General features: G+C 40.2%; 1 protein-coding gene across 1 annotated transcript in view; it reads right to left on the reverse strand.

Annotated features, from left to right (window-relative positions):
• Positions 1-19,052, reverse strand: part of TMEM71 (transmembrane protein 71) — a 449,505-nt gene that overhangs the window by 133,921 nt on the left and 296,532 nt on the right. Inside the window, exons 7-8 of the mRNA XM_044067053.1 lie at positions 16,060-16,133; positions 15,893-15,954 (exon numbers count right to left, since the gene is read on the reverse strand). Coding sequence (XP_043922988.1) covers positions 15,893-15,954; positions 16,060-16,133 — 136 coding nt within the window. The remainder of the gene's footprint in view (positions 1-15,892; positions 15,955-16,059; positions 16,134-19,052) is intronic.

Genomic DNA, 19,052 nt, shown 5'->3' on the forward strand with positions numbered 1-19,052 from the left:
TGTGTCACTGTTAGACAGAGGCACAGTATACTAACCTCGAAAAAGGGCATAGCAAAATAAATTTAAAATGAGTGGCGAAAGCCAAACACACTCTGGCTAGGCTTATAAATGCCCTAGGGCAGATAGCCTAGTATAAACCTATGAACACTTCCTGCCTGTACTCCTTCCCCATTCACCTCACTTCCTTCCCTCCCCTTCCTGCCAGCTCAGCCTCTCACAACACACTTCCTGCCTGTACTCCTTCCCCATTTGCCTCACTTCCTTTCCCACTCAATTTTACTCCCTATACAAACTAGCAATCATCCCCCTAACAATGCAACTCTTCTTCTTCTTTGCCACTGCACTACTCTTATACCTTTCAGCCTTAACCTCATTTCACTCATATCAGTCCTACCTTCCCAGCCCACTTAAAGGTTCCCCCACCTCTACCTCCCACATTAACCTATTAACTACTTCCTACTCAGCTATCTCCCCATCACTCTTTAGTTTCTCCTCCTCCACTTTTCACAAATGTACCCTCCTTCACAACCAATTACTCTCAAACCCAAACCAAAACTCATCTTCCTCCACCTAGCTTATACTCCACTCACACAACTCACAAATAACCTTCTACTCTCTGGTGACATCCACCCTAACTCAGGCCCTCAGTCCCTTCATCATTCCTCCAATCCCACCACTTTTGCTCTCACCCCTAACCATACCCATACTCAGATACAACAAACTTCTGCATATAAATACCTATCCATATATTCTATAAATATTCAAAGTCTAACTAACAAGATCTCAGAGCTACATTCCTGGATAGCCCATACAAATCCTAACATCCTTGCCTTGTCCGAAACTTGGCTCAAGTCTCACATCACTAACAGTGAAATACTGCCACCTGGTTACAACATCTGTCGTGCTGATAGATCCCCTAAAAAGGTGGTGGTGTAGCCATACTCTACTCAGATAGCCTAAACCTGTCTCCTGTCACTATTCCCATCCCCAACTTCCATCCTGCTGAACTACTCATCCTAGACTGCCATCTAAACCCACACAAGAAATCTGCTGTCACCTCCATCTACATTCCCCCTGGGAATAATATACCCACCCTTGAAAATATCCTATCCTGGTTCAGCCTCAACGTAGACTATGAAACTCTCATTCTTGGTGATGTCAATATAGACTGGTCCAAACTTACTAGTAACTCCCCACAATCCAGCATCAACTTACATGGTTTCAATCAACTGCTTACATCCCCCACCAGTTTCAATAAATATTTATCTTCCATCTCCACCATTGATTGGATACTCACCAACTCTCCCCACCTCTACCATGACCCATGTACCCTACCTGACTCCTTAAGTGATCACCTCCCCACCTCTATCTTTAGACACACCTCCCAAGCACACAAACCCCACCTATATAGAGACTGTTGTAAGCTCTCTAACTTCAATAACACACAATTTAACTCCATACTATCTCGTTTTGATTGGTCCATTCTTAAAAACATCCCTCTTGAAGATGCTGTCAGTAAATTTAACATTTTCCTAGATGCCTTTAATTCCCTTGCTCCCTCCAGGAATATTAGAATTAAACCAAACTATACTCTATGGCTTTCCATAGATACTAGAGCACTGATACATAACAGGGATAGCACCTGGAAGGCATGGCTTAAAACTAGGCATACTCTCCATCTACTTAAATACAGACAACTACGTAACCTAGTCAAGAAATTAGCCACTAAAGACAAGGAATCTTACTACACCTCACCTTAACTAGACAACAGGTCCAACTCTTGCAATTTCTGGACTACTCTTAATAAAATACTTTACCCTGGCAACCCTTCTAGCCCCTCACCCTACCCCAACAAATCTCCACCAGAAATGTCTACCCTACTCAACAGACACTTCACTGACACTATCCAAACCCTCACTCCCTCTAATACTAACACTGCAACTATCACTACCCCTATCAACCCCCATAACCATAATCTCTTCTCATTTAAACCTGTGTCAACTTCTTACATTAAATCCTTTCTTCTGAAGCTTAAACCATGTTCTCCCTCTACTGATAACCTACCTCCTACATTTCTCAAACTTGCTGCTGAATCCATAGCCTATCCTATATCCATTCTCATTAACAGATCTATACAAGAGGCTACAGTTCCTGCTATCTGGAAATCCTTCTTTACTATCCCAGTACATAAGGGTGGCAACTCCACTGATCCATTTAACTGCCATCCCATTGCCATTCTTTCTCCTATCTCCAAGTTACTCGAGAAATGCATTCATTCACAACTTCTCAACCACCTCCTCCAACACAACCTTCTCACTCCCACTCAGTATGGTTTCTGTCTCCACCACAGCACATCCACTACCCTCCTCTCTTTCACTCATACCACAGCCAATGCCCTTGATAACAGTCAACTAATATCCTGCCTCTTCCTTGACCTTTCCAAAGCCTTTGATACAGTCTCTCACCCTGTACTCCTTTCTAAATTATCTAACCTCAACCTATCTTCTTCCCCCCTTGACTGGTTCTCCTGCTATCTCTCATGTAGGCAGCAATCTGTCAAATGGCTCTCCTCCTGCTCTCCCTATATATCTGTTCTGACAGGTGTTCCTCAAGGCTCTATCTTGGGTCCCCTCTTATTCAACGTCTTTACTAATGAACTCTTTACCTCTTGCAGACGATCTTCTCTTATACAATATGCAGATAACTCTACACTCATCTCAATCTCCAGTAGTAGTACAGACCTTCTCACCCTTACTCAAAACTCCTTTCTATCCACAGAGAAATGGTTATCTGACAATCTTCTTATCCTTAACTCCAAGAAGACCAAGCTCTTGCTCTTTCTCCCCCACTCACTTTCCAACCATAAATCTACATTTACTATGACATCCTCCAACAACACTATCAAAAAACCTGAACCACACACTAAACTGTTAGGCATCATTATTGATGATGAACTCAAATTTAACTTAAACTTACTGCAAGGAATAAAAAAAAAACACACCAGAAACTTGGCTTGCTCTATCGCAACAAAAGATTTCTTACTCCAAATGCTAGACTCTCCTTAGCACAGCAGTCTTTCCTCCTGCCCACACTTCTCTACGCAGCCCCCATACTAACCAATATACCAGCTATTATCATGAGCAAACTGCAACAAACTTACCACAGAATTACAAGATTCATTACAAACTCCCCCTACAACTCCCATCACTGCCTGGCCCTGAACTCATTACAATGGCTCGAATTCCCTCAACTACTGCTACTTTCTCAATTTCAAGTTATTCAGTCCATTCTATACATGCCTTCATCCTGTCCAGCTCTCACTACTTTTTTATCTACCTACACCCCTTGTAGAACCCTCCGCACCTCTAAAAAACTTCTGAATGCAGATCATCCAAAGAAGAACATAGGCAAACTACAATATAACTGCTCTATAGCCCACACTTGGAACAAACTTCCTCTACACATACGCTCCATAATACACCCTGCACACTTTAAAAAGGAACTCAAACATTATCTTCTCAACACCAAATCATGTCTCTGCTTAGAACCTACCTAATTTTTCCCCTTTATACAATGGTGCTTCTTCTCTCTGAGCTCCTGAAAGCATCAATACCTTCCTACGAAGCCTAAGCATCAAATCTGATCACTTGTATATAACTTGTTTGATCGCTTGTATATAACTTGTTTGTGTGTGTGTATATATATATATATATATATATATATATATATATATATATATATATAATAAAACAAATATTTGAGACAATCCTCTTAGGGTAATCTAAATATGTTTGATTCATATTTGTATTAATATGTTTCGGAGTAAAACTTGGTTATGTTAATTTCTATTTTTTTTTTGTTACCTTTGTAATCCTAAATTGTTTCGTAACTGGAGCTTTTCTCCTTGGGTCTCCAATGAAAACGGGCTCCTGGTCCAACCCAGTTAACAAATGTCAAATAAATAAGTAAAACTATATTAAAAATGTAGAGTGCAAATAGTTATGTTGCAGGAGACACACTTGGAAAGAAATGAATATGTGAATTTGATAAAGAGAAGTTTTCAGGGTGGTTATTCAGTGGAATACCTGTGACAAAGGAAAAGAAGAGTACTTATATTAACTGCAACAAGAGCTCCAACAGTGATAGAAAAGGATAAAAAAGATAATGATAGTACATTTGTAGTACTAAGGGGCTACTGGCGAGGAAGGTGGATTACACTGTCATGTATTTATATTCCGCCTTAACAAAATTCCAGGAGAAATAATCAGCTTTCAACAAGGAATATTACTCATAGGTGGGACTGGAATTTGATTTGCAGCAGTGAAGATGTGTCTGGAGGACCAGAAGCGAAAATATAACAAAGGACGGAAGATTTTTGAATAAATTTGTAAAAAAATATTTGGCATGAAAGATGTGAATTCAGTACTAGGAGTTCTGAGTGAATTTACAAATTATTCCCCAAGATACAAAAACTGAGCTAGGCCAGACAGAATTTACATTTCACAGGAACATGTGCATTTAATTGAAAGTCTTAATACGCACCCAACAACTATTTCAGATCATGCGCCAGTAATAGTTAAAATAAAAACACAGGGTAATAAAATAAAAATGAGACACTGGTGCTTTCCCACCTATCTGTTGAAAAGAGAGAAATTTAAGGAATGGGTAGTGGAAATTATTCAGGAGCTATTAGAGAAGATAGAAATTTCTTCTGAAAATACACCTAGGGAGTAGAATAAAATTAAAGTGGAGTTTCAAAATAGGGAGGAAATAAAAGAAAGGGAGATATGGTTAAGAAGTAACACTAATTATTTAGAGGGACTGACAAATGTTAAAGTATTGCAAAATAGGGGGAATCTCACAGAACAAGAAGAGGAACAACTGCAGAATGCTAAACAAAAAACAAGGGACTACCTTGATAATACAGATGAATTTAGAACGACTGCTGTTGAGCAACTGTTTTTTGATAATAACTTTATGGCACAAAAACATTTAGCGCACTGACTCAGGCAACAGAAAGTATAAAGGGCTGTTGTCAAGCTTAGGCTGCCTACAACAAGGAACATAAAAGGAGATCTTGTAGAGGTATTAAAAATATTTTGGAAATTCTATGGAAGCCTGTATAAAGCAGAAAAATATGGAACTCAAGAGAAAAGGTACACTTGGAAATGTTTATGGAAGAATTAAATATGCCAAAGTTAGAGGCAGATGAGGCTCCAATAATAACAGGATAGAAGCCACGGTGGTGCAGCGGTAGCATTGTCGCCTCACAGCAAGAGGTTTTCCCATTCGATTCTTGGATGGAGCGCCTTCTGTGTGGAGTTTGCATGTCCTCCCCGTGGTTGAGTGGCATTTGAAAGACATGCGTGAATGGGCGTGCCTTCGTTGAGGGTTTGGCGTCGGGCTGGCACCTCGGCACCATACAAATTGACTGCTAATCATTAGCTGACTGGAGTTCTGCTGTGGCGACCCCTAACTGGGAAAAGCCGAAAGAAAAACAACAACAACATAGGAGGTGATGAGATAAAAATGGTGATGAATAACCAATCCACAGGAAATTCCCGAGGAACAGATAGTATTCCTGTGGAAGTTTGGAAGCTAGGAGGGGAAAAAACTGATAAACATTTAGAAGGTTTTGTTTAACAGTATTTTAAGAGGAGGAAGAGAAGGACCAACATCCTAGAAGAAAGCAGTGGTAGATATAATACCTAGACAGGGTAAAGACCCATCAGGTCCAGCTTCATACAGCTCCATTTCAATACTAAACCATGATTATAAAGTGTTTATGTCTATAATGGCTAAAAGAATGGCAAAATTGATGTCAAAACTGATAGATATGGGCCTATGCGATTTTATGGAGGGGAGGCAAAAATTTCACAACATTAACAGAACACTGAAGATCTAGAGGGAAACAGAATGTAAGAAAATACCACTGTTGGTGGTGGGTCTTGATGCAGAGAAAGCATTTGACAGAGTAAGCTGGGACTTTATGAGTAGGGTGATGGAAGCATCTGCATTCCCTGATAAAATTATTATGCTGATTAGGAGGATAGATTAGGGATCAGAAGCAAAAATAAAGTGTGTGATTCCTCTCTGATAATTTCTGCTTGAGCAGAGGAACCAGGCAGGGGTGTCCTCTTTCCCCTTTCTTAATTGCATTATATTTAGAACCACTGGCAAAGAAAATAAGGGATTCAGAAATTCAAGGATATAACTGGTATGGTAGTCGAGAAAAGCTGACTCTATTAGCATATGATATTTTATACTTGATAAAACCAGAAAAGGACATTTCAGTGCTGTGGAACATTTTGAGACAGTTTCAAATCTTTCCGTGATACAAAATTAATGAAGTTAAAATAAAGGAAATAGCTGTAAACTATAGACGCACACACAAATTGGATCAGCAATATCCACATTTATGAGGACTTGATAAAATTAATTACTTAGGAGTAGGGATTAAAAATGGTTCCAGTGTGGCAGCTAAGGATATGTGGGAAGAGACTAAACAAAAGATAATACAAAAACTGAGAAACTGGAAGCTCTGTTATATGGATATGGATAGTAAGATACAAGCAGTTAAAATGTTTTTAGTTCGTTTGGTCTTATACATAGGTCAGGCATATTTTTATCAGCTAGAGGAGAAGTTGTGGATAGCAATTAATAAAGAGCTGAAGGATTTTATCTAAGAGTGAAATACAACAAGAGTCAAGTGGGATAAGATGATTCTACCAATAGAACAAGGCAGATTGAAATTATCCGATTTGAAGGGTATTGCAGAGCTACATAGTTAAGGCTCATTTACATACCACAAGCAGAAACCTATAATTCAAAATGGAAAGGGATGACGATGAAACAGGGATAAGCTCAAGAAACAAGGAGAAACTGGAATTTTGGATGTAGATCTTTATGGTGAATAACAATTGGCATGCAGAATATTATATTCGTAAAGTAGCAGAAAGTATTCTAAGAACTAACCCAACATGGGAATGAAGAAAGGAAATTCTGATGACAGTATGACTGCAATTAGGGATACAGAAAATAGGCAAGAGGGGGCTGGAATTTATTGGAGAGAACTTGCAAAAGAACCAAGGTATTGGCATCAAATAACTACAGAGGGAAAGGTAATAGAATGGGAAGACACGAATAATTTATGGGTCTATATTACATTGATGAACGCTTAAATGTTCAAATCTGTAAAGGTCGACCTTTAGTGATCGAACATTTAAGTGTTTGAAAATGTAATAAAACAAAGAAAAAAAAAGGTAAACTGAAAGGGTTTTAGCAGTGGGGGCAAGCTCCCCTGCACCCCCCACACCCCCCTACTTAAATATACCAACTCCAAGATCGCACGTCAGTGCACGGCAGAGCGGAAACAGGAAATTTCCTATTCCCTACACTGTAGCGCGATCTTGGAGTTGGTATATTTAAGTAGCGGGGGGTGTGGGGGTGCAGGGGGGCTTGCCCCCCTGCTTACACCCTTTTGTTTTTTCTGTTTTAATTTATTTTAGTTTTTTAATTTTTAATGATATTTGAACACTTAACTGTTCGATCTCTAAAAGTTGACCTTTAGAGATTCGAACATTTAAGCATTCGTTCATCTAATATAGACCCTAATTTATTTGGACAGACGCCAAGAATTTATTTGAATTGCAGGTTAGAGATTTCTTTTCCTATCAAGGATTGATATTAGAGTGTAGGCAAAGAGAAAGAAATAGGGAGCCCTAAACAAAAGATCAGCACAGGTGCAGTTTTTAATAGAATCCAGAAGAGAAGCTGCTGTTAAAAAAGGAATACTTAGAAGAGCATATAAAATACTGCAAGATAACTATAAGAATCAATCAGAGAAGGTAAGAAAGGATTGGGATGAGAGACTGGATAAGCAATTCACAAAGAAGCAGTGGCGAGATATAGGTATGTCTCCCAAATATGCAACAGAATCCAAAAGATTTAGGATTTTTGCTTGGAAATGTTTACATAGATATTTTTATACCCCAAGTAGTCTCTGGAGAATGTTTCCACAGGTAGACAGCAATTGTTGGAGGTGTGATGGGGGAAGAAAGAGGTATTTGGGAACATATTTTCTGGGAGTGTAATGAGTTAGCAGACTTTAAAGATTCCTTGCAGACTACTCTATCAGAGGGACTGGGTGAGCAAATTGGTGTATCTACGGAAATGGTTTTTCTGGGCTATGATTGAGAATTGTAATTGCCTAGATATAATGAAGCCTTCTTGAGTCTAATTATGGTGACTGCCAAAAAAGCAGTTACTAGAAAATGGAAATCAAAATCTTAACCAACTGTACTAGAAGTAGTGAATATAGTAACAGAGATAAAACAACTGGAATTGGGATCTTTAGAATAAAGTGTAGGAACAAATTACTTAGAAAAAACAGGAATTGTGGGAAAAGTACAGTTGTGTACACTTACCATAAATGTACATGTTCAAGTGTATTCACTGTTGCAATCCTGACTTGTGGGATTTCCTGCTGTGGAAGCCCTTGGCCGGGCTGACTACCAGAGTAAAAATCTCCCTCCTCCTAATGTTGGCAGATGTCCAATCCAATGTCAGTATGCTTGGGTACATAGGGAGCCAGCCAATGCCATGACATCAGTTTTTTCTTGCCCCAATAAGATAAGAGCCCCCAAGATGAACCATCAGCAAGGATCCAAGGCAAAAGGTGGGACCTGCAGGGAGAACATCCAGGAAGTCCACTGGTTAATGAAAAAGACAGAGGTAGACTACTACAGTAAGCAATGGGGGAAGGAGGGAGGGAAAGAAGACTGCAACAGTGAATATACTCAAACTCAAACATCTACATTTATGTTGTGTACAAAGCTGTACTATGTTCTTCAAGCTTCACTGTTGCAGTCCTGACTTGTGGGATGATTCCCAAAACTGAGATGAGGGTGGAAGGAAGATTATGGGGAAGAAACGATACCCTGTAGGACGGCAGTGGCAAATCCTGCTCTAGACCTGGAGAAGGCTGATAAGTGGCAGTGTTTGGTAAAGGTATTCATAGATGACCAGGTAGCAGCTTTGAAAATGTCTTTGGTAGGGACTCCTTTCAGGAAGGCAGCAGAGGTAGCAGTTGCCTTGGTAGAGTGAGTCCTGACAGTGTCAGGTGGCTTTTTACCATGATAAATGTAACAAAAGGAAATACAGTGAGAGATCCACTTGGAAATAGTCTGTTTGGAAACTGATTTCCCTTCACAACCAATGGCAAAGGACACAAGAGTAGGTCTGATTTTCTGAAATATTTAGTTCTGTCAAGACAGTAGCGGAGCTGTCTCTTCACATCCAAGGAGTGAAGGATTTTCTCTCCTGGTTTTGAGGACTGGGGAAGAAGGTGGGTTGGTGTACAGCTTGATTCAAGGATGTATCTGTGACCACCTTGGGCATAAAGGATGGATTTACCCTGAGTGATACTCTGTCTGGGTGGAATATGAGAAATGGTTCCACTGCCATGAGAACTTGCAGCGACCTTCCCAGCTGATGTGATAGCCAGTAAAAGGGCAGTCTTCCAAGTTAAGAATTTTAATTCAGCAGAAGCTGCCGGTTCAAAGGGGGGGGGGGGGGTAATATCAATTTTTCCAGAACAAAATTGAGGTCACATGGAGGTGAGAGTTGCCTCCTGGGAGATCTGATATGAATCACTCCCCTAAAGAATTGTATAAGCAGGGGGATGGAAAAGATAGTAGGAAAAATAAGGATGTGGCGGAAATGGCAGATGCATGGCTTTTGATGGAGGAAAAGGATATGCCTCAGTCAACCAGTTTAGTCAGGTAATGTAAAATGACAGAGAGCTTGGATGAGTTAGGACTGAGGCCTTGATGCTGGCACCAAATGGAGAATCGTTTTCACTTGGCTGAGTATGATTTCCTAGTACTAGGCCTTCTAGCCTCCTTGAGAATGTCTTGAACTTGTTTGCTTAGAGAAGGATGCTGGGAGATTACCCAGGCTGACAGTCTGAGAGTCTGCAGACTGGGATGCACAAAGCTCCCTTTGTCCTGAGACAGAATGTCTACTCTCTGAGGTAACTCCCACAGAGTTTTGTTAGTTAAATTTAGTAGCAGAGGGTACCGTGCTGCTTGGGCCAATGTGGGGCTATCAGAATAACCTTTGGGCCCTTTTCCCTGATTTTTAGGAGTACCAAAGGAAGGACAGGTGTGTGTGTGTGTGTGTGTGTGTGTGTGTTTGGGGGGGGGGGGGGGTAGATGCATAAACTTAAAGGTGGCTTCAAAGGAAGGAGAAAGTATCTGTCCTCTAGGCTGTAGGTAGTTTGCTCCTGGAACAGAATATTTTTAGTTGAGCATTTTCTTTGGTGGAAAAGAGGTCTCTCTGTGGGGATGAACATTTCTGGACTATGCTGAGAAATGTTTCCCGATGCAGATGCCATTCATGGTAGTTGTCCATTAAGTTCCTGCTGAGGTGATCTGCTACAGTGTTTTGAGCACCTGGAAGTTATTGTGCCATGAGGTGCAATCCCAGAGAGTGATCTGTGTCCTGACCTGTATAGCTAGCCCACACAGAGTGTAAGAGTGAGTGCCTCCTTGTTTATGTATCACATGACTGTGGTGATGTCTGTTTTGACTAGCAGGACCCCTGGTTTCCATTTTTTCTTTGAAAGCTACTAGGCCCTTTTGAATTGCCATCAGTTCTTTCCAATTTATGTGCTTGTCCCTGAGCTGAATTTCTGCCTTGGGATTGAAGGTGTTGGAAATAAGCTCCCCAGGCAATTGCTGAAGCATCTGTGGTTAAAGTGTGGCTCTGGGGGTGAACCTGAAGAGGAACCCCAGGGTCTGGGCTAATGACCATGTTCACCATGTAAATTCCTCCTTGAGGCAAGGAGTCAGCTGAACTTCACTCTCCAGGGACTGAGAGTGCTGGAACCACAGATTCTTGAGGTACCACTGGAGCTTCCTCATGTTTAGCTTGGTCAGGGGGATACTTAGGATATAAATTGCCATGTAGCCTAATGCTCTGAGGAATTTCCTGGCTGAGAGGCACTGTCTCTGCATGTTTTGGAAGAACTGAGTCAGGAAGGAGACCTCTGGAGGGAGAAAGGCCTTTTAAAGGGGGGATCCAGAAGAGCTCCCAGGAAAACTATCCTGGTGGATGGATCTGTGCTGGATTTGCAAAGATTTATGGTGAATTCCATGGAGGTGCGCAGGTTCTGAGTGAATGCCAGATCATTGAGGAGCTTTGTCTGACTCATGTTTGAAAAAGGCAGTCGTCTAGATAGGGATAAATTTGGATCCCTCTTGTTCTACAAAAGGCGATCACAGGGGCTAAGCACTTTGTCAAGACCCTGGAAGCAGTAGACAAACCAAATGGCAGTGTAGAGAACTGAAAGTGGCTGGTACCTGCTCTGAAATGTAGAACATTTCTGCAGAATTTCTCTACAGGAATGTGCAAGTAAGCATCTCTTAGGTCTAAGATGACCATTAAAGTCAGAGGGTCTATCATAGGAGGAAGTTTTTGAAGAGTCAACATTTTCAATTTTGGTACCAGCAGGGATTGATTGAGAATGGACAAGTCTAGAGTAAGGCACCAACAGCCTTCCTTTCTGGGGACCAGGAACAGCCTGGAATAGAAACCCTTCCCTATTTGGTGTTCTGGTACTGGTTCCACTGAGCCCTGTGAGCGCAGGTTCTGAATTTAAAAAGGGGCCTCTGCTTTTTGATTTTGTGGAATATCTGCGTAGCCTGAGTATCTTAATGGCTCTTTGAAAGCGAGCCTGTAACCATTTGAGATAACATTCAGAACCCACTTGTCTGATGTGATGAGGGATCAGTTTTCTGTGAATACGGATAGCCTTCCTCCTATCTTTCTGGGAGAGGGTGGGGCACAGGGAGGGGAAAGGAAGAGTCATTGCTGCTCTCTGCCGGGGTTCTGTGTCCTAGAACTCCCCTACCTGGGGGATTCTGAGGACCACTACCTGGGTCTTTGTGATTGGTGCTGTGTTTGAGGCCTTTCCCTCCAAGGTTTCCTTTGCCTGCTTTTTGACTGAGAAGGAAAGGACCATGTTTAGTGGGAAAATTCCTGCTAAAACTAGGAAGCTGAACTTGAAGGAAGTCCTTGACAGTCTGCATAAATTTTGCTTTACCTTCCATCTTTTTGAGCAAGCCTCAGCTTTTGGCCCAAAGAGGAAGTCCTTTTCCAGGGGTGCATCCAGAAGGTTGGACTTGACTGGTCTGGTTGGGACTGTTCCCTAAGCCAAGCATGCCTTCTAATGACAGAACCAGAGATGCAGCTTAGCTAGAGGCCTCCGTAGCATCAAACCCAAGTCTAGCTACTTGGGAGCTGGGATGGCAAAGGTCCAATAATTCCTTGCAAATGTTCTTATCCTCCAGGGAGGATATCTTTTGCTTCATTTGATCTAAAATGGTTTGTTGATATTTGATCATAGAAAACTGTCATTTAAGGACCCTCATGGCTAAGGTAGCAGAAGTGTAAACTTTTTTACCAAACGTATCAAGGGCCCTGCCTACTTTGCTAGCAGGTAACAGGTTTTTTGAATAGCTGGTTCTTGCTCCCTTGGGTCCTGGAATGACAACCTCTGGATCAGCAGAAGGATTTCTGAAGAGGTATTTATGTAAGTCCAGCAACCTGTAAAACCTGTCTTGTTTTCGATGGGCAGGGGGAAGAGAATCTGGATTCAGACAGAAATCTATAAAAACATCCTCTACCACCTCCAATATAGGAGGAATAGCCAAAGATTTATGTTCTGGAAGGTCAAGGAACTCCCTAACCCTCTTTTTAGATTGTGGGTTTTTCTGTGCCTCCCATTGGAAATGTTCCCTCATGGTGAAGTTGAAGCCAGATTCTCTTCTGAATTTGAATCTTCAAAAAAAATAAGGAAGGGTCCTTCCTCCTGGATAGACTTCTCCTGGTCAGAATCTTCATCAGAATCAGGAGGTTCAGAGAAAATTTCAGGGGTAGGATCCCTCTTCCTTTTCCCTGGAGAAGACTCCAAAGTGGGTTGCCTAGCTCTGACTAAGGAGGTAAGCTCTTCAGCTAACCTGACCAGGTCTTGCTGATATCCTCATGCATGGGAGTCAGTAAGCCTAGGCATAGGGCCTGAGGTAGAACACTTCTTTGAGGCAGCTCTGGCCTTGGGCTTAGGTACGTCTGCAATCCTGACACCAGTCTCTTTGCAAGGAAGAACCAATGCAGGTGATTGCCACAAGGGGACGTCACCAATAAAAGATCTCTCGTTGGAAGCTGAGGTCTGCTGAGCGACTCCAGATCCAACAGATTAATTGAAAGCCAAGGCCTGTGCAGAAGGTGAGTTACCCGATGGCATGTCGGACTCCATAAGGATCTTAGCAGAGGCTTACGCCACCACCTCAGTCATAGAAGGGGGCTGCAGTGCCTTGCCTTCCTCAGTGATAACAAGCCTTGGGGGACTGGCAAACAGGGAATGGTTGTCATCCGAGACCCTAAGCTTGCATCTTTTTTCCCCTGTCCTTTCGACACATAGGGAGCACAACCTCAGAACAACCGGAGGACGCCACTGGACGATGCAAAGTAGATGGCAGATTAAGATGCCTCGCTAAGATTTTGGCCCTAAGCCTGAATGTCTTATAGTTGAAATGGGTGCAAAAACAGCAATTAGGAACGTCACTATCGGGGTTTAGACAGGTGATACATAAAGTATGAAAGTCTCAATACGGGTTTTGCTTACCACGATGAAGGCAACCGTTAACCTTATTTGATATGGTTAAAAGCAAGAAAAAAAGAGTTCCCCAAGGAGGTACTTAGCTTTTAGACAACCACTCTGGTGCGGACCAACTGACATACTGAAACACTGCTTTAGGCTCTGACGGCAAGAAATGACTGATATCATGGCATTTGCTGGCGCCCTATATACCCAAGCGTACTGATGTGAGATAGAACGTCTGCCATCCTTAGGAGGAGGGAGATTTTTACTCTGGTTGTTGGTTTGGATAAGGGCTTCCACAGCAGGAAATCCCACAAGTCAGGACTGCAACAGTGAAACAAAAAGAATGTCAGTACATATAGGGGAGGAATGAAGTTTAAAAGAAGGCAGGATTTAAATCAGCTATGTAATGTTTGACAGACAATGAATGGGTAGATCATAAGTGATGTCTAATGTTCGCATCTAAAATTATGTCAATATGGTTTGTGATGTATAATGCTTGCAACTAAGATTATGTCAATATGGTTTATTTTCATTTATATACATGTATGATTGCCTATCATACATGATAATTTAATAAAGATGTTTTTTGTTTAAAAAAATAACTGGACCCACAATATTAAGATTTTGTTGAAACAAACTTAATACATTAAGTATGTGTCTTTAAAAACTCATGGTAGTTTTAAAATGTGCACACTCAGCATGCAGATATACTAATAGCCCTTATATTCAGATTCCAGGAAATGAAAAAAATCATTGGTGTAAAACTTTTTTTTTCATTTTTACAGCATGGGAGTCATTTTACACATCATAAAAAATTGGGTCATGTTATATATGAACACTCCTATACTATTCATTGTAAAAATACTAACAATGCCCTTTTTAAGCATTCTGAGCTATGTGCCAATTTTAAATTTTTTGTAACTGACTAGGCTAAACCAAGTATGAGGGGCAGTGATTATAATACAGTCCTGGAATACAAAGACCTTTTGTATCAGCTTACCCTTAATACTGATAAATCTACAGGATTTAAGAATTATTTTATCTTGTAAAGTGCTCTTAGATTTAGACAATGCTTTTACTGGGTAATCCACATCATGAGTTTGTTAGTGTTCTTTTATACATGTGTGTTTCTTCATTTTTGTTTTAGTTATGAAGAAGTCTCAGTTGATTACATAGATGAAGTATTTAACTACAAACAATACGTGGTACACTTCATCTCTTACTTGTGTTTTATTTTTCTAGTGTATTTTTTATGCAAGTGGGTTGCTGAAAGCATTCCTTTTTTATTTTTCTTCAACAAAGAGCAGTGAGCAAACAATACATCTATTCATCCATTACATTTTGCTGAGAGCAGCATTATTCTGTTTAGGATCACTGCCACGCCAAAGTTTATCTTAGCAAGTAGTGGTCATAAGCCAGAGAACTAGTCATGGAAAGGGCAGCATTCTATCACAGGGCATGTACATACACACTCAAGAGCACACGTACACACACACAGTGTATATACATAGACAAGCACAGAACCACCAATTCACCTATCAACGTCTTTGATATGTGGCAGGAAACCAGATCACTGTGAAAATTATGCGAAGACAGGGAAGTCATGCAAACTGAACACAGAAGACACCTCAGCCAAGAACTAAGCCACAGAAAAAATGCTGTGAAGCAGCACTACTCTACTACCCAAAAACATAAACAAATGTGGTTTTCCATAAAGCCAGAGAGGTGTCAGCTTAGCCCAAGATATAACTACAACGCAGTGACAGTCCCATCATAAGGATGAGACACTGTTACTTATCCGGTGCCTTGAAAATACTTCCTATTCATTATCTGCCAGTTACTCTCCTTCCTCTCTGATGTCTTAAATTTATCCCTCATCCTTTCCTCTCCAGTTTCAGAGGATCATCTCCTCCACATCAGAAGTACTTAGCATTATATCAGTCTCTTTATTGCTATATGTTCTTGCCCTGATTATCTTAAGTTACTGAAATGCCTCTAACATCTTAATACACTTCTTCATTCAGGGCTTCCAGAACTGCATGCAGTATTCTTGGTGAGGGTTTACCAGAGTCTTGTAAAGTGAAAGAGTGATTTTAGTTTGAAAAGTGTTCTTTAAATGCTTTTACTGGGCAATCGGGTATTTGCCATTTACTGATACATATTCAAGCAATTTTGTTATCCACTCCATCTGAAACATAAATTGCAAAGATTTACTTGACTTCTTACCTCTATTTTTCTTTTGTCAGATTTATGATTATGAAAGGCAGCAAACTCTGTCCTCAAAACACCTGTTGAAATAAACAAGCATTTTTTTATGAATGATTCATCTTTCTGCAGTTTGTGAAATTAAAGTTGTTGTTTATTCATAGGAGTGAAAAAATTGCGACACATACCAAACTTAAAGATGAATGGGAATACAAGTATGAGGGTAAGCAGGATAGCCATTGCGCCTCCCAATAAAAAGTAACTGTGAAAAGAGAAATGGAGTATAATTTCAAAATGTATCACAGCACTCAGAAGACTGCAACAAAAAACATATCCTCAAAAAATTATCTAGAAAGTTGTGGTACATGTTTATCAGTAATATAGAAGCAAATATTCAACACTTTTATTTTCTGCTGCTCTCCTGAGTAACAATTTCAGTCTTATAGCATGCAACACTGGAAATATAAGTAACCAAACAATAAGACCCAAAATAAATTATACTAGCTAATGGACTTTGGTTGGAATACCCCACTCTTGCAAAAAACATTAATATTGATCTGAATAACAAGATGGATAGTGGTCCTCCATGTATACTCTAACTTTTGCTAACTACCTGGAGCTGATGGCAGAAGAAAGAACTGGGAAACATCATACAGCTGAAGAAGACAGAAAAGAAAATATATAATACAGCACCCATCACACATGCCCAAATAAAAGTTCAGTGAAGTGGGATTCTCCCATTCTTTTTATCACATCTTTCTGATACTGATCCCCAACATCAGCCTGTGAGGGTGTGATGCCAACTAAATAAAAGCTTCTATGATGTCACAGCATCTCAGAGGTACATTATATCTAAATGGAGAGCAGACACAGTCTGAACGATTCAGCAGCCTTTACTCAGTGAATTGTATTCAGCTGAATGTTGCTGGGATATTTTTGTATTGCCACAACAAGTAACTGTACCCATAAGCACTGTTTTGAAGATCTGCTGTTATGTTCTTCATTATGTTATTGCACTCTTTTTCATCAATCTGCAAGAGCAAGGGCGACTGTTCAAGAAATGAATTAGTAGGGCTGATATTTGAGCAGTACCCACAAGGTTATACTCCTAGGACGACAGTTAAACAGCAGCAAATGTAAAAAAAAGTATTTTGTAAAAATGTGGTCCTGAGTTTTACTGATGTTTTCTGAACAAGGTGGCTCGTTGTGTTGGAATGAAAGATAACCCCTTGTTCAGTACTTACACGCAGAGAATACATAGAGACATTTATAATGATGGATTCTGCTACATTTCATCCTGTTGTAAAAATAGTCTTTTGGGTTATTCCATTATCTGTAAAGTTTGCATACTTATTTTGAAATGAGTTGCCATGTTTTCCCAATTAAATTATCTGTAGAACTTCATTGTTGTCTGTCATTTCTCCCAAAATCTGTTTTGGGGCCTTCTGATTGCTTACTGGCTTATTTAAACTCAGATATTTTAATTAAGTTTCCTTTTTATATGAAAATAAGACTATTCTTGTGTGTCTAACCATTTTGCTGCTTCAGTTGTTATATAATTGAAACATGTAACTATTATTATTACAAACTGTACAACCACTGTTTCAGTAACCCTTTCTGGTTTTCCTTTTTCCCTTCTCTGTGAAATATTAATCACAGCCAATAGTAATATGACTGGCGGAATCATTAGCATTCCTGTAGTTTCATGCGGGCTTGTAGGATTTTATTCTGACCATTCCCTTTATTATTCCAAGTATATAATTTCTGTCCCTTTTCTTCAGTAGCGCTGATTCTTTCATATAATTCTATTGTTTTTAACATGCTACCATTCTATTGTTAACAGTTACAGAATAAGGGTGAAGGTAGCAGTTGCTCTTACAAAGATGAAATTAACAAAGTTATTTTTTTTTCTGGAACTGAACATTCCAATAAAGTGTCATATATTTCATTTCTAACTATAAACTTAAAGTTATTCATCCCCTCTATTATTTGAATTAACATTTCTTCTGCTGGGATCTTAGAAATTCTAAACTCACTTTGTACCCATTTCACTGTTAAATACATCTCAAAATATATTTGCACTTTTAAAGTTTGTATTCCACATCAGTAGTAGTCTTATATATGTTTAGACCTGGAGCTAACGTTTGGTTTGATGAAGTATTTGTAGGCAAACTCATTTATCATCAGTTTTAGATAACTTATTACTGTTTTGTATTTTGCATATGAACTTTTAATAAAGTTTCAAAGTTTTATGTATTACAGTTTCACTTTTTTCATACTTGTATTTTTATTTTTTCATACTTTATTTATTCTACTAGTAGTGAGCAGTGCTACGTTAATATAGGTCTGGTTTAAAGTTGCTAGGCTGGCAGGTGTGGGAGTCTGACGTTTCATAAAAAAAGGCACCATGGGGACAGACAATATCTTAGACAATATGCAGAAGTCAGGCTGAGGGTGTTGCAGGCCGTCCCTAGCAAAGTAAGTAGGAATGCCCATCATTTTCCACCAAGCTAACACACACTGATCCCCTATAATGACACCAGTTACTGAACCAGTTGTTAAAGCTGATTATTTTTTGTTTACACTGTGGGATCATTCATGGTGATGGTAGGATACTGCTCAACTGCTCAAGGCTACTACATTGCCAGCCTCGGAAACAGACATGGAGAACTCAGTCATGTCTGTGTTCATATCTACCACGCTAGAGCACTGAAGGTCATTTGCTCCCATATGTGAAGCAACCAAGTTGTATGGATATTTGGGGTGAAGGGATCTAACAGCCTTGGTGATATCACTTTGCACATTGGGGCACCTAAGACACAGAGCACACTGTCACTTTATCTTTCCTCAGCTTGGTGAGTGGTGTAGCCTCAACAGTTAGACATACTGATATCTGACTGGATATTTCACCAGTCCCAAGGAACTGCACTACAACAAGGACATTTCCATGTGTGGCAGTATACTTTGGCTGCTGTAGTGAATTCTGCATTCCGCACTAGTGACCCTTGCTTGTGCTAGCAACAGTAATGGTGGGTGAGGTGTGACTATGCTGTTGAGTCTATGCACATCAGTACATTGCCTAGGAGGCCTAGGGTCTTTGAAAGGAACTTTTTAGTACATCAGCATATGTACATTTGATGTTACTGGTACAGTTTGGTGGTGTAGGTGTCTAGTGAGCACT

Source organism: Protopterus annectens, chromosome 3.part1 (assembly GCF_019279795.1).
Source record: "Protopterus annectens isolate FY-2018-M chromosome 3.part1, PAN1.0, whole genome shotgun sequence".
Lineage (NCBI taxonomy): Eukaryota > Metazoa > Chordata > Ceratodontiformes > Protopteridae > Protopterus > Protopterus annectens.